This window comes from Labrus mixtus, chromosome 15 (genome assembly GCF_963584025.1).
Source record: "Labrus mixtus chromosome 15, fLabMix1.1, whole genome shotgun sequence".
NCBI classification, from domain to species: Eukaryota; Metazoa; Chordata; class Actinopteri; order Labriformes; family Labridae; genus Labrus; species Labrus mixtus.
This window is the reverse complement of record NC_083626.1, coordinates 15,504,467-15,519,538: the sequence shown is the minus strand read 5'-3', so window position 1 is coordinate 15,519,538 and position 15,072 is coordinate 15,504,467. Positions and strand designations below refer to the sequence as shown.

At 40.6% G+C, this 15,072-nt stretch overlaps 1 protein-coding gene across 1 annotated transcript in view; it reads left to right on the top strand.

Annotated features, from left to right (window-relative positions):
• Window positions 1-3,190, top strand: part of LOC132989970 (chemokine-like protein TAFA-2) — a 75,415-nt gene extending 72,225 nt beyond the window's left edge. Inside the window, exon 5 of the mRNA XM_061057926.1 lies at window positions 2,288-3,190. Coding sequence (XP_060913909.1) covers window positions 2,288-2,299 — 12 coding nt within the window. The 3' untranslated portion in view covers window positions 2,300-3,190. The remainder of the gene's footprint in view (window positions 1-2,287) is intronic.
• Window positions 3,191-15,072: the final 11,882 nt, after the last annotated feature.

Genomic DNA, 15,072 nt, shown 5'->3' with positions numbered 1-15,072 from the left:
CTGCAGGCAACTGTGTGTATGTACTTGTGTAGAGGCACACACAGTCATATGTACACATAACAAACAAATGACAAGGTGTCGGACACTCGTGCATTTTTCACGCCAGCTTATATCAACAGTAAATGGAAGTGGCAGTCTGCAAGAACCATCAATATGCTTAAGCAGGAGTTTCTTCTATTCTGACGCACTTTTCTCTGTTATTGAAACAAACAAGACAAACAGCTTCTCAATACATGTGCAATATAATTCCATACAGGTTTTAGATTATTTAAGAATAAATAAATAAAAAGTCAAATTGAAACGTCAAGGTCTGTGTTGGATTCTTATTCTGATTGGTAATGGTTCTAATGTAGGACCTTCCTGCTTCGTTAAGCAGACCGTTGCTAGAGACACAGCTCACGTGACTGACTCTGGAGCAGAAAATATATCAATATGTAGATTAAAGTCCAGTCATTTCAACACTAGTCTGTTTAATGTGTCTCCTTACCAACAAAGTGGAGAATAAGCAAGAAGGGTTATAAGATACAAAAGAGTTATATATGACAGAGAATATCTACACACACAAAGGAAGCACATGAAGTAAACACTCAACAGGACACGATAAAGAATAGGTCAGTGTTTATGCAATGATGAATATAAAGGACAGAGTCCACTGATTTTCACTTTGATGAGGCAAAAAAACCTCAATCAAGTGCTGCACTGATTGCAGGTGAGTTTCCTTCAGCCTAAGATGAGTTAGAGCAGCTTTGTAGACTGATTTTTTTAGTGGAAGAAACATAATCTCCATGAAGATCATCATGAAATCAAGAAAATATTTTCCAAGTCAAATTTGGTGTCCTTAATCCTCCTGTTGGGATTGTGTTAGTGAAGTCTGAGCAGCCACTTGTGTACACAGTTTTTGGGATACAAGCACAAGAAAGTGTGACACTCACAGGCCTGAAAAGACCTCCTGAGATGACACTTGAACACTTGTGTTCTTTGTAAACTGATATCTATGGACATATTCCTGCTCCCTAATGTGGCACAGAAACTGCCACCTACAGGCATATTTATACAGGCCAGGGGATGAACACCTAAAGGGACTTTGAAGCACCTCTGAACATATCAGGCGCAGAGATACAGCTGTGTGTGTGTGTGTGTGTGTGTGTGTGTGTGTGTGTGTGTGTGTGTGTGTGTGTGTGTGTGTGTGTGTGTGTGTGTGTGTGTGTGTGTGTGTGTGCATAGTGAACTGGCGTGACTACAAACGCCTGCAGACTCTTTGATCAGGCACAGGAGTAGATGCCTGAAGGCTATGGGTGCAGGCCCAGGAAGGGTGGCCTGGAGCCATCAAGAGCAGATACAGTAGAAGAGCTTGAGCAGCCAGCTTGGAGGAAACACTGCTCTGAGCTCTCTGAATGATGGCTGGCCTTCACAGTGTGTTAGACAAAAGACTTCCTCCCTGAAGAGGAAATACATGCATGTGTTAGGTTGAGAGGGGATGTGTCCGTGAAACACAATGAGAGAGAAAGACGTGTAGGAAGACAGAGGAACGGTTCTGAGTGTCCGGTCTATTATAAGGCCAGCGTACTGGCAGTTCTGCAGCACTTTGTGTCTTTTTGGTCCTCAGCTGGTTGAAAATGTCTCTGAAAACTTGAAATAAACTAAGAAAAGAAAGATGGGTAGAAGAAATTAAAAAAAAGACCATGTGATTGGATCAACATTTTGGACGGACCAAATGACATGGCAGAGGGCCAGGCTCTGCAAGTGAGGCATTGTGGGCCGACTGCCATGATTGCAACTGTGTCTTGTTTAGTCTTTTGCCAGAAGATACAGAGACCATGCCAATCACTTCTTTGTTGCTCCAGTATAGTGTTGATTGAGTTTACCACCCACCAAACCAAAACCAGAGATTCTTTTTAAAAAGAAGTGTTTTTATGTTTTTTAAATTACCGTTACATTGGGGTGTCTCAGCTGCCAACAGAGATATTGTCGTTGGAGGGGTCACTTGCAACATCTGTTGGTTTAACATGAGTGCAGTGCACTACGGGACAACAGCAGGTCTGAGGGTCAGAACATACTTGCCACTGGGTTTAACACCTTTTCAGGGGCAAGCCCTGCTCCAAAAACAACAATCAGTTCCTATTATTTCCTCCTAGCACCCTGTGCTGCACAGCACTGCATCATTTCACACTTTCAGGTGACATGTTCCAGGTACACGACTCTGTGACCTTCACTGTTTACTCGTTTGCTACGTTCAAACTTTTTTTAGGAACTACTATCAGTGACCTAATTCTTCTCTGTGTTCCAGGTAACCCGATAGTCCTGGCCGTCTAAAGGAGGTGGAGACAAAAGAAAATGACGGTGGACTTACTTACACAGCACAATGGACCTATTAGAAGGAAAACCCTCTCAGAAGGACTTCTACAAGGAACCAGTTATTCTTTCATTTCTCTGAGGATATGGTGGCTAAAAAGACAGGAATTTGACACCGTCTCCCTTTGACAAAACTGTGTTTCTTTGGTCGTTTACTGCAGAGGACTGCATCACCCACAATCCTTTACTTTTACTACAAATGACAAAATGAAAAAAAGTGAACTATGAACTTAACTGGATTAGAAGACAAACCGCTTTCTTTACAGCAATCTGTATTCTTCATCTCTCGTCAATGGCTTAGTTGTGGTCTTTATGCATACCCAGAATAAACGGGATGGATAACAAACGTCAGGACAAAAAAAGGAGGAGAAAGCATCAAGAATGGCTTCCTATAATATTGTCTGGATGACACGTTTAAATTTTACTGTGCCACATGACACACTTGATGCTGTCAACATGTGTCTTAGATCTGGAACGTAACCTTTACTTTTTATAATTTAATTTCACCTTCATCATAATAATTTACCTTGAATGGTTTGTGGCTTACCACATGCAATTTTTAAAAATGAAGAGACAGTTTGTCAGTCTTCAATTCTCTTTTGTTTTTTTGACTACGGACAAAAGCCTATCAGGGGTGAGATTAGACTAATACAAAGTAGATGTCACAGTATATTGAAACATGTAAACGTGTAAAAAAAAATGGTCCATGGAATCAATGGGGCTAAAGATAAATTGACGCTCTAATGGTTTTAATATCTGTGTTTTTAAACGCCTGTTAACCGCTATTGAGTACATGTGTCAGTATTATATGAAATGAATAAAATCTTTCAAAAGAAAATATCCATCCCCGCATTGTGATTAAGCACTACAACTCATTTTAAGAAAGGTTTAAAAAATTTGGCTTATAATAGTTGTTTGAATCGCCGCTGGTCAGCCCTCACACATTACATACAGTGCACAAAATCATAATTAGCAAAAGGAATGTATTATTTCACGATGGATGCTTGAAGCTATAATCAGTGCTGATAACAGTGGAAATTTCCCCAAAAACCTTAGAGCAAAAGGAAACTAAATGTTATGAATTTGTCACTACAAGTGTTTTTTTGTTGGCTCCAAAGAATGTCAGCAACAATTGTTGGTAATTGCTTTCCTGTTTTTTTCGTTTTAATACGTTTCTTTCTTTTTATTTCCTGCCTCAATTTACACCTCTGAGTGTTGACAATTATTTTGTAACAGACAGAAACATCTTCAGCTATGGAAGTTGGTCCCTTTGGCTGGATGTGTGAAATGTAATTAATCAGCTGCTTAAAGTTAGGGAATAATAGAGTGGTAAACAAGATGTAGTGCGAGATGTTTGGCTCTGCTTTTGGTATTTGGTGGAACTCAATACACAGGTTAAGTTAGTTAATACTAATTATGACTCAGCGGTGATACAATGTTCATTACTAACACATATTGTTGTGTTACAACTGAAGAGTCTAAGAAGTTTATGTCATGAACAAGTTCACATGTCCCTCTTCCTGCCTCTGCCTCACACATAAACATGATTGGGTTTAGCTGACTAAATGGTTAAATGTCCTCACCCTCGTTAGTCGGCACCAGAATAAGATTAAATTAAATGTTTTTAAATGCTTGCCTCCAATGCTGGTCAGATGTTTTACTCAAACTACAACGCAACCACCCACCACAGGCCGGGGCTGAAGTCCTAGACAGGCTGTAGCTCAGGTTAATGGACCTGCTCTGCTCAGTCTACTAACTGGATGTAAACAAGCAGAGTGCACAGATAGGACTGGAGCAATGCAGCACCAGATTTAAAGACAGTGTTACTGTCTATTTTTTTTTCAGGCAGTATTTTAACTGGCACGAGCGGGTCACCTGAACGTGCAATCAGCTGGCCCGGACTCCATCAATCATTCATCCGGGCCAGCGGGCCAGTTATAATGTCGAGCCCTGCTTGTGGATGTTAACCTGTTGTGAGGACAAAAGGCTGGCTGTGCTTGCACTGCTAACATTAGCCCCATTTAGCAAACTAAATTACAGTGCTGACCTGTAGACTCAAATAAATTGTGCTAAATTTTCATCCTGAGTGTTTTCTTAGACTACTTTGGTAGACTTGATTTGAATTTCCGTTTAACCGACAGGAGAATGAGTCACCTAGGAACATGCTCACAATAAAACACGTTTATTGTTTTGTTGATCGTTTCACACGTGGCTTTGTTGTGTTAAAAAGTTTTGTCTGAAGTTGTGTGGAAGTAATCATCTTTTGTTGTCATATCCAATATAGGCAAAAATAGAAACAAAAAGAAACAGAAGAAAAGGCTTAACTGTTGAAAAAATCAATTCATGCACATGATTCATAGTCTTACACCATCTGCACTTAGCTTGGTAGTTTTAAAATTGTTATTGAATATTGAATATGATATTGAACTACAGTATCAGATTTCGCTCAACCACACGTGAGATATTCCAGAAAAAGTAAAAAGACAGAGTGGTGGCCTTTAAAATGTTACTGTCAACAATTGCGGCATACGTCCATGTGGGATCCACAACTCGGTCACATTACATCAAATAAATATGGTTGCTTGTCAGAACAAATGTCCCTACATTCTCTTCAACTGGACCAAGTAGTGCTGGGAAAAGACAGCCACATGAGTTCTACAACTTGGTCACATAACATCAAATAAATATTGTCTCTTGTCAGAACAAATGTCATGTTCACTTCTGCCCTAAAATCTGAATCTGAAGTTTCCAGCCACTGAAATGAGCTTGATGGATCCACATCAAATCAACACTGTCAGATGAAGTCAAATGTCAAATTCTCTACATTATGTATTGTAATTGCTATCCAATGAGGAATATGTTCTTATAGTTTTCAATTTTTTATCCACACCATGGCATGTTCATGAGAAATTCTACTCAAACTCACTCCCAGGGAACCAAGCACTGTCATAAACTGTAGTAAAATGAGGTTAATGTAGGTTTAAAAAAAGAAACACTTGGAAACAGGAAAGTGTACTGTGGAAAACCTGAATCACAAGAGAAGAAGATTCAAGACTCTGTAATCACAAAACTGCCAGTGATGGATGTTAATGCTGAGTGGCTGAAGGTGTCTGTTTCAAAGCGGATGTTGAAGGAAATAACAAGAGGGCTCTTATGGAAAAAAAAAAAAAAAAAAAAAGTTGGGAAAAGTATTTGGTTTGAGTCTGTGGACATCTATCTCTTCTTTCAATGACACACACACAATCTGTGTTGTGTTGCGTTAAAGCTGCCTTTCTCTAAAACGCTTTTCTGATTTGGCTAATCTCCCGGTGGATCCTCTCAGCGGCTACGGCCTGACCAAGCCTTAGCCAGTGTGTTAGTGTGTGTGTGTGTGTGTGTGTGTGTGTGTGTGTGTGTGTGTTCGTTGGTGTTAAGTGTTTTATGGCCTGAGCTCTCTCTGAGCCTAAACGCGTCGTTAGTGCATGTCATTAAAAGATTACGGAGAATAAACACACATACAGATTCTCACACATATTTGTGTATTTCCTGCACGGGAGAAATGTGTTAAATAGTTGTAACATCAGAGTATAAATATCGCTGTGCTTAAAAGGTGTTTCCAAAGCCATGTGTGAATCGAATCATGAGTCAACCATGTCAGCAGAAAAAACAAGCAAAATTGTGTGGATTTAATTCTTCACTCAACACCAAACACGCTCATTGAAAACTGGTCACGATGCAAGATATCAGGTTTGACTGGAACAGTCTCCTCTTTCTGACCGTTGTGATCATCAACACTACTGCTGAGCATGAATCTAATCTAATGTACGTACTCTGAGTAACGAGGTGATGCTGAGATTAGTCACCGTGTTCTCTGGTTAGCCTTAGCTATGAAGTGGTCGTTGCTAACAGATGCCAGAGCAGATGCTCCAGCCAGCTGCGGTTTGAGATCAACTAGCATAGATACTAATATGTCACCACTCGGATGATTGTTACAGTAGGGTGACATATTAATGGCCGGCAGACATGCTCAGACATGTTTAACCTGCCCTGTATTTGTTGCTTGTTCGTTTATGTATGTGTAAATGTTAGATTAGAACTTCAGGGCTCTGGAAGTCAGATCAACTCAAAATTCAATAACACACAAATCACTTCAAATCATTTTTAGTTAGAGACCTATAGCATTTTCACTTTACTGAAGGCTATGAATATGTGTAATTGTAAAAACCTTGATGACTCCTCCCTTTTAAAACAAAGTGGTATACTTGTTCTGTACATGTTGGTCCGCCTGCATCTCCAACTACACTCAACCAACCCCCTCTGTGTTACAGCTCATGGCTTCCAATAATATTAATAAGAGATTTTTTTTAAATGTCTCTGACATATATTCAATGGACTTATCTTTTTTTTGTTATAATATAAGACCCACTAAATCAATATTGAATTGAATCCTATAATCCTATTGTTGAACATATCTATTCATAGAACTTACTCATGGCTGACATTTGACTTGTCAAACACAGGGGAATACACTGTAATCACATTAAGCAGCCTGCATATCACATCTGAGCTGGAGTTGGAGAGATGAAGCCACTTCCACAATGAATGGATCAGACGAAGTAGGACCAAATATCTGCCTACTGTGTGCGCCTACTGAACAGCAGGTCCTAACAGGATACAGCACGGATAGAAGGGACTTTCTACTGTCAGATTGTGTAGGCACTTTGCAATTCAGAAGCACCTACAGAACACCCTACTCACTCTCTAAACGAAACTATTCTCCAAAAGTATTGTTTGTATTTACTTTACTCCAATACACATCTATTTTGCGTGGTATAAAGGCATAAAACTATAACACTTCTCTCATCTGATTCCTCTGATTTTAGAAACAGATGAAGACCAAAGAGGATGACTCGGACAGGGAGAGGGAAGTGAAGAGGGGTAGTCCTGGGATCCTAGTGTGAAGTGATGGTCTAAAAGTAATATGGCTTCTTTCATGAAACTTTGAGAACAGTGAAGTCCTGAACAAGTTACAATACAAATGAACTCCACAGATCATTGTGACGTACCATTCAGCTGAGTGTGTGTGTGTGTGTGTGTGTGTGTGTGTGTGTGTGTGTGTGTGTGTGTGTGTGTGTGTGCGTGTGCGTGTGTGCGCGTGCGTGTGTGCGTGTGTGTTTTTGTGTTTGCAAGGTGGATGAGAAACAGACAGTGTGTGTGTGTTTGACTGATAAGTGGCACAGACCCAACGGGTTCTTTACATGGCCGCCTCAGCCTGTCACTTTCACTTCCTGATATCCACACACACACACACACACACACCCACACAAACACACACAGATAACCCCAGCCCTGACTTTGCCATTCATGATTAGGGAAGCATGAAAGGAGGTGTGTGCTTCCCTTTCTATTCGATATGAGCTGCTCCTGAATGAGCTTTAAATAGAAGTCACAGTGATTAAAGGTGTACCGATGACTCACACAGATTAAATGACCTTTCATCACACTGGCTGCATTATGTGTCCCCGCTTGTCTGTATATGTGTATTCTTGTGATATTAATTTCCATGACATCAAGACTCCTTGGCAGGCTGTTGACATATTCTGTTCACCAAGACATAAACACAGTCCCACCTAACCAGCCCACACAGATTTTTTATTGTGGTCCAGCAATGCTTGAGAGTCATTACTCATGCAGTACAATACAGACATTGATATGAACTCTTCACTTAAGCAGGACTGTCTCAACCTGGGAAACCTTGAAAAAAATGGTGAGATGTCACCCTGGCTTCTCCTCAATGAGAAATGACTGGCACGCCTAATTGTGAGTTGTGTTAAGTGAAAGCTGTAGTACAGATTTGAAACTGGGGTTTAGCCAGCTGTTTATTTTTGATCCTTCTCCTCTCATTTTCTCAAGTAAAGCAGTCATGGTTTCAAAATGTGTTCTGATGTAACATGCCCACTTGATGCTTTGAGTGCTGATTGTCACATTTGTAAGTGACAAAGCATGTTTGGTGACCAAAGTCAAAAGATTCTTTAAGTGTCACCCGTCATGCAAACTTTTAACTACATAAAGTATAATCCACATTTTAAATCTCAATGTACCAAGGGCCAAAACCACATGGTTTCATGGAGGGTGGTGCTCACAATTGATCAGTGGGATATATGTTTGGTCATTGACATCTGTCATTTTTCTCACACTGAGTCTGGCAGACACTTTATTCCCTTCCTGTGTATGCCTTTATGTGATAGGCATACACAGTTACATAATCCTATATGGTGTGCTTGATATAGAATTGTTACTGGTAACAGGCTTTCTGTTCATTTTTTCATTTATTCATATATTATAAAGGGAAATATATGTGCTAGTATGCAATAATCCAACTTTACAAAAATGTGTATGGTAAAATGAACAGTTGCAACAAAGATCTCTGCACTCTGCAGGCATTTTGTGTTGCAGTCAGAATGAACGCCACAAGTTGTACACTCTAAAACAATTAAGATCAAGAAAAAAAACACTTTGTGCCCTAAAATTAGGCAAACAAGGGCTTCAAGCTCTTTGAATCACTAACAGGGTGGAGAAACAGATTATAGCAGGAAATTACTTTTCTATTATTGGTAAATGGTAATATTCAAATCTGTTGCTAATCAGCCTGTGGAGGGTTAGACACAAACAAACAAAAAAAAAGATCTTCTGTCTGGGATGAGATTGGGAGAGACAGAGGGGAGGGAAGTCAGCATTGTGATGAATATTCAGTTGTTGACATTTAGCGTGGAGCAGCGAGGATGTGATGGTGGAAGGATGCAGAGTTTACTAAGAGCATTACAGAACACTGGAGAGATAGGAGGATGAGAGGAGGAAGAGAAGATTAGGCGGAGTCAGAGACGACGATTGGCAGCGATATCTCACACACACACACATACATACACATAGCAGGCTTTGGAGAGTGTGTCAGGGTCGATTTCTGGAAAGGAGACCATGAGTGTCGCCTCTGTAATTAATGAGAATTGCTATTGATGATAGTTATTGTCAGTTTGTTTTTTTGTAGGCAGCTTAGTGATGGTCTAGAAACTCGATCTGGGTCACAGTGCCATAGACTCCTCATTAAACCCGCTCCGCTCCCTTGCTGCGCCATCAGCTGTTTGCTCTGCTATTGAGATAGTGACGATGTTTTCTTCTCTTTGACTTCAGACACTTGTCTCTTATTCAGAGGCTCATCACCAGGACTGTAAGACCCCTGTGTTAAAAACTGGAGAAGGATAAAGGGAGAGCACAGATAGAGTGAACTGAGAGAGAGGAGAAGGAAACAAACAAGACGGAAACAAACAGGGAATCTGTGTCTTTGAAACGTTGTTTACAGACACTGTTTATTAAGCTAATGACCTCTTTTGCATAATTAAAGTCGCATGCGGTCTGTGCCGGATCCAAAACTCAGGAGACTTCCTGTTCTAAACATATGCTCAACCAAAAAACATGTCACTGAGGGAACCCACAAGTTTTATGGAGTAAAGGGGGCAGATAAAATGCACAAAGCTGACTGAATATGTGTGCATATGAGAGTTGCGACATTATATCAACGATCACACAAACTAAGCAGGCTAAGGGACTTTATTTTTATCTCCACACTTCATAAGAGAGACCCTGTAGAGTAAGCTTGGACTACCTTTGTATTCTCCTACAGGTTACGCTGTTGTAGCCATATTGGCTCGCTAAGCATTAGCATGGATCAGATTAGGTTGTGTTTGGATCTCAGTTCAACCCTTAAAAAAAATTGATTTTGGTTGTTATTTAGTCACTTGTCCATCCTATTATTATTCCTTATCTAACATCAATCATTTTTGATAAAGCATTAAAAAACACCTCAACAAAAATGTCTATATTGGATTATTCCAATTCTACTGTATATTGGGCTGCTCCAACAAGTCTCGAAAGGCTCTTCTAAAATGCTGCAGAACAGTTACCGACTAAAACTACAAAAGAGAGCAAATCTCTCCTGAGATCCGACAATACATTTTTGTCTGCTGTAGCGGATATTCAGAGCTGAACTTGAATTGACAAGTCAACTGACCTCATTTGCTCCTGACTCTCTGAAGGGACAAGGCAGTTGACCCTTTTTTTAATCCCTTTTTTCAAATGACAAAATGTATCATGTGCAATGGCAGCCAAATGGCGGGGGGTGGGGGAAGTCCCGTATCTACTCGCTATCTCAGAAAAGTAACCTAGGAACAGTGAATGGAAGGTCCTGATAGGTCAAATGGGGTAGCAGACAAAAGTTCTGAGTGCAGTTAAATCAATCCATGGATATTTATGAATGTAATGTGTTTGGATGAAATCTTTTACTGGATTTGGAGCGTGGGGAGCGTGGGGAACGTAAACGATGTAGCAGGTCCATTTTTGTTAGAGTATTATGACCCAGGGAGTAGCCTACAGTAGACAGTAGCCGTTTTCACATATGCACTCCGGATAATATTTAGATCATTTCAGGAGGACTGCTCCAGAGATTCTCCTGACCTGGCTGTTCACATAGGCTGCTCACAGCAGGAGACTATCCCTGTCAGACGGGAGGGGGGGGGGGAGGGGGTCTCCTCAGGTAAGACGTGACGTAAAAAAAAAAAAAAAACGCGCTGGTGGCGCAGTGGTTAGTGTGCGCGCCCCATGTATGGAGGCTATAGTCTTCCAAGCGGGCAGCCGAGGTTCGAATCTAGCCTGTGACTCCTTTCCTGCATGTCATTCCCCACTCTCTCTCTCCCTGATTTCCGACTCTATCCACCGTCCTATCTCTCAATTAAAGGCACAAAAAGCCCAAAATAAATCTTTAAAAAAGACAACAAAGCAACAGTCGGCTATACGACGCTATAATGACAATATTTGCCTTTCTATCAATGTGTAGTCAAACAGAATGACAACATCAAACAAAGAGTAGAGAACAACATACTGGTGAACAGAAAACATTATGCAGTCGTTTAATTACGTGCACAGAGATCGTAGTTCAGACATTCTAAGCAACAGTACATAAACGTCACCACCCTCTCCTATTGACTTGAGATGAATTCTCCCGAGAATATCCTGTGACGTTCTCACCTCAGCCCATTCGGCTGTTTGCATTCACACATACAGCTTCTCCAGGAAATATCTGGAATTTTTCAGGAGATTTCTGCAAGTGTGAAAGCCGTACTCCAGACAGCAAGAAAAATGCATCAGAAAAACTTGTTTGTTGGTGGTCTGACAGATGCGTACATTGTGGCTGCTGTGTTAGATCTTGAAATGGTTTACACGGTCAGAGTCACAAGAACCGTGACTTTGATAGCGATATATGTTTGTTTCACATCATTATATTGGATGGCTCTCAGACAGAGGCAGAAACCTTTCTTTACAAAATCATTAAGGGAGACTCAGACATAAGTCTGTCAGAAGATGAGAGTCAAGAGAAAGAGAATTAGACGGAGTTAAAGCTCAGATGAAGACCCAGATGATGTGGACCAAGATCCAGAACCAAATGAAGTGAGAGTCTTCCCTAATGGGCCAAGACCAACACATAGGGCTTGTATTCAGTGCAGATGTGAATATTAATCCACAAAGAAGTGTTTAGGTAAATAGAATTAGGAGGAAAAAATGTTCAAAACAAACCTATGTTGTTGAAAGTGCAATTTCCTTAATGTAAAAAAAAAAATGTAAAACCAGTCCAAAGAGATCAAGAGATTCTGAAACATCTCAGTGTACATGGCATGCCTTGCAAATCTAAGAATTAAAATAGACTGGGCTGACAAAAACAGAGTCTCAACCGTAGCTGACTCTACGACACAAGAATGTTTTACAAGATCAGCTCGTCACTGAAAGTGGTCAAGGTTGTCAAGATGAAAAGGCTGCAAGATGCAGAACCTGTGTGAGATGATTCCTTGTGAACAGGACCCTGTGATACTTGAACTCCTTCTCTTGGGGCAAAGACTAAATCATTATTTTACTGGGGATAACTCTCTGTTACAAGAGGGAGCATAAAAAGGATCTAAATGTTGTAATAAGGCAACTTCAACAGATTACTCAGAACAACACTGACACACAAACTCATCCACTCCCACCTCACTGAGAATGTTGTATACTTACACCTTCAAAAAACAATAGGTAGCATGCTAAATTGCACACACTTGAGTACCTCCCAATGAACACTCTCAAAGCGCTACACGCAGACTAATGAATACATTCCAAAACACTTTGGAGTCACTGCAGATAATGAAGGCTATTTGCATAATTAAAGTGGATGAATCAAAAGGTAATTTACAGTACCCTCTTGTCCGGGCTAAAACATAGGTTGAAAGGGGGCGGAGGGAACGAGAGTGGGAGGTGATGCATTCACTTACATCCTCACCCCTGGGGAGCCTTTTTGAAGTTGTGTGCAATGTGGGGGTTTAAAGAAAGGCATACGACGAAGAAAATGATCTTTATTGCTCATCATGTCACACATATTATACACTTATTATAGATGTTATATTAACACACACACACACACACACACACACACACACACACACACATGAAAGGGACACAATTCTTCAAACACATGAACACAAAATACAGTCCACCATTTTCCTTTCAATCAATTTTTTCCACCTTTCCACCTTCCGCACTCTATCCATCCACCCATTCCTCCATCCATCCCCCTCCAAAGCCTGCAGTCAGCAGTCAGCTATAGAATTCCATTACAGTCTAGTGATGCAGCACTTCAAAGGAGGCAGCTGAATGTGTGCGTGTGTGTGTAGCCAGTGCCACACAGTGTGCCAGTGTGTACACGTGCAATACACTGTAAGTATTTTTTTTATTTGCAGTGAATCTCATCATCAGGCACACAGCAGTGATATCCCCAGCCAATATTTTCCTGCAGTGTGTGAAAACTGTTTTCCATTTTTTTTCCTGTCTAAAATATGATCTAAGCAACTTGGGTTTGGCTCAAAACTGATGATGTCTTGCAGGGACGTTTGCAGGTAAGATTTTCGTAAGTTAAATTGTACTCACATCCAATTATTTACCATTAAAGCAATAACATATAACTTTTCCACCTTACGTAACTCTAACAGTACTTTCAACAGAGATACTGGCGTCTATCCTATTTCCACAGAGCGCTCTACTGCAGCCTGTTGGGCGCAGTTCTCTCGCGAGATGTGTATGAGGTTTTACAGAATAAATTCACACACCAACCTTCATCTAAAAACAGGCCAGTTAGCCCGTCTCAGTACCGTTTAAAACAATGACTGAGGCTACGAGAAAGATGGGGATGGTAGCTGATGAAGCTAAGAAGAATAAGAGAGAGCGTGACCGAGTTAGTAGCCGGACAAGAGTCACATTGGAGAGGCTCTTACAGGTTGGCAAAGGTTCATCTGAAAAAGAAGGCTTCAAGTCATGTGGTTTCTTTTACAACAGTGCAGCTCAGAGACCGCTTAAATCTGCGATACTCAACCCTCTGCTCTCGAGCCATACACAGCTCTTTTGTCACATCAATTAATTACAGTGTTTCCCACACAGACAATACTCGGGCAGTCTGACCAGGTATTCACTGCCACATAAGCATTACTGATATTTTTTAAAGAATATTATTGATTTTGCTCGCGTGCAAAAGACAGAGACAGAGAGAGAGAGAGAGAGAAATAGAAATACGCTGTAAAGCCCCTCCAGTGAATGTACTGATTAATGTGAGATGTGTCTTGTAAAAACTGAAGCTTGTCATGCCTTTTTTCAGTATTATTCAGCAGACGCTTGCTGCTGATGCTGTCCTGCACTTGATTGTTGTGATACGCATCATCGTCAGTAAGCCTCCACTAGTGCTGTCTTGGTGAAGGAAATCCCCCTGTAGTGATTCAGGGCGGCTCAATAGGTATGCGGTATTATCGCTAAACCCCTTTTTTTTTTTTTTTTTTAGCTGACCCCCAGCAATTATCTCAAGACTATTTTGATTGTGACTTTGACTTACTTTGACTTTTACTTTTACTTACTTTCTTAATAACAAAGCTGTGACAACCAGCGATAGACACAAACATTACTGCGACAGAACCGTGTGCGAGCAGGATGCAGACTGTAGACAGTTCCTGGTGCTGAAATAAAGCACCATCATGGCAATATTACTATTTACTAAGTGAGCGCTCAAATTCGATGTGTTTCCTCGTTTCACACGGATCATTTTGGCACAGATTTTACAAATTGACTTATCGAGATAAGCTGGTTATCCTTTTCATTTTGCTGAAAGTCGAAATGTTCCCAAAGGGGTGAGGTCTCATTCGGTTTAGGTACCAGTATAGTTGCCATTGTTTCCGTCTAAACATGAGAAGGGGTGGGGTGAGGTGACCTCACATGCTCCGTAGTTGGCTTATTAATATCGCGGTTACTGCGACAGCCCTAGCCTACAAACACAAAGATCTTCTGATGTGATAATGAGATTTGAGTGAAATATTTACAAAACGCATGTAATCGCATTTTAAGCATCTTTTCCATCATTTTCATTTAGATTCTCTTTGCGCTAAAAACTTCATTTATGTTGTAAAAAAGTTCAATCAAAAATAAAATCAAACAAATCTTATTTGTTTGAGAAAATTTATTTTTGGTCTTTCATAATACCGACAGACTTTGAGATGTTTCTCCCAGCTCCCTCTCTCTACCTTTCGTATAACAAGACCTAAAAGTCATCCACTGAGGTGTGAAAAAATGTGAGATCTCTGCGTCTCCATACTATGCTTTAAAGGACACCAGTGTTAATTGGCC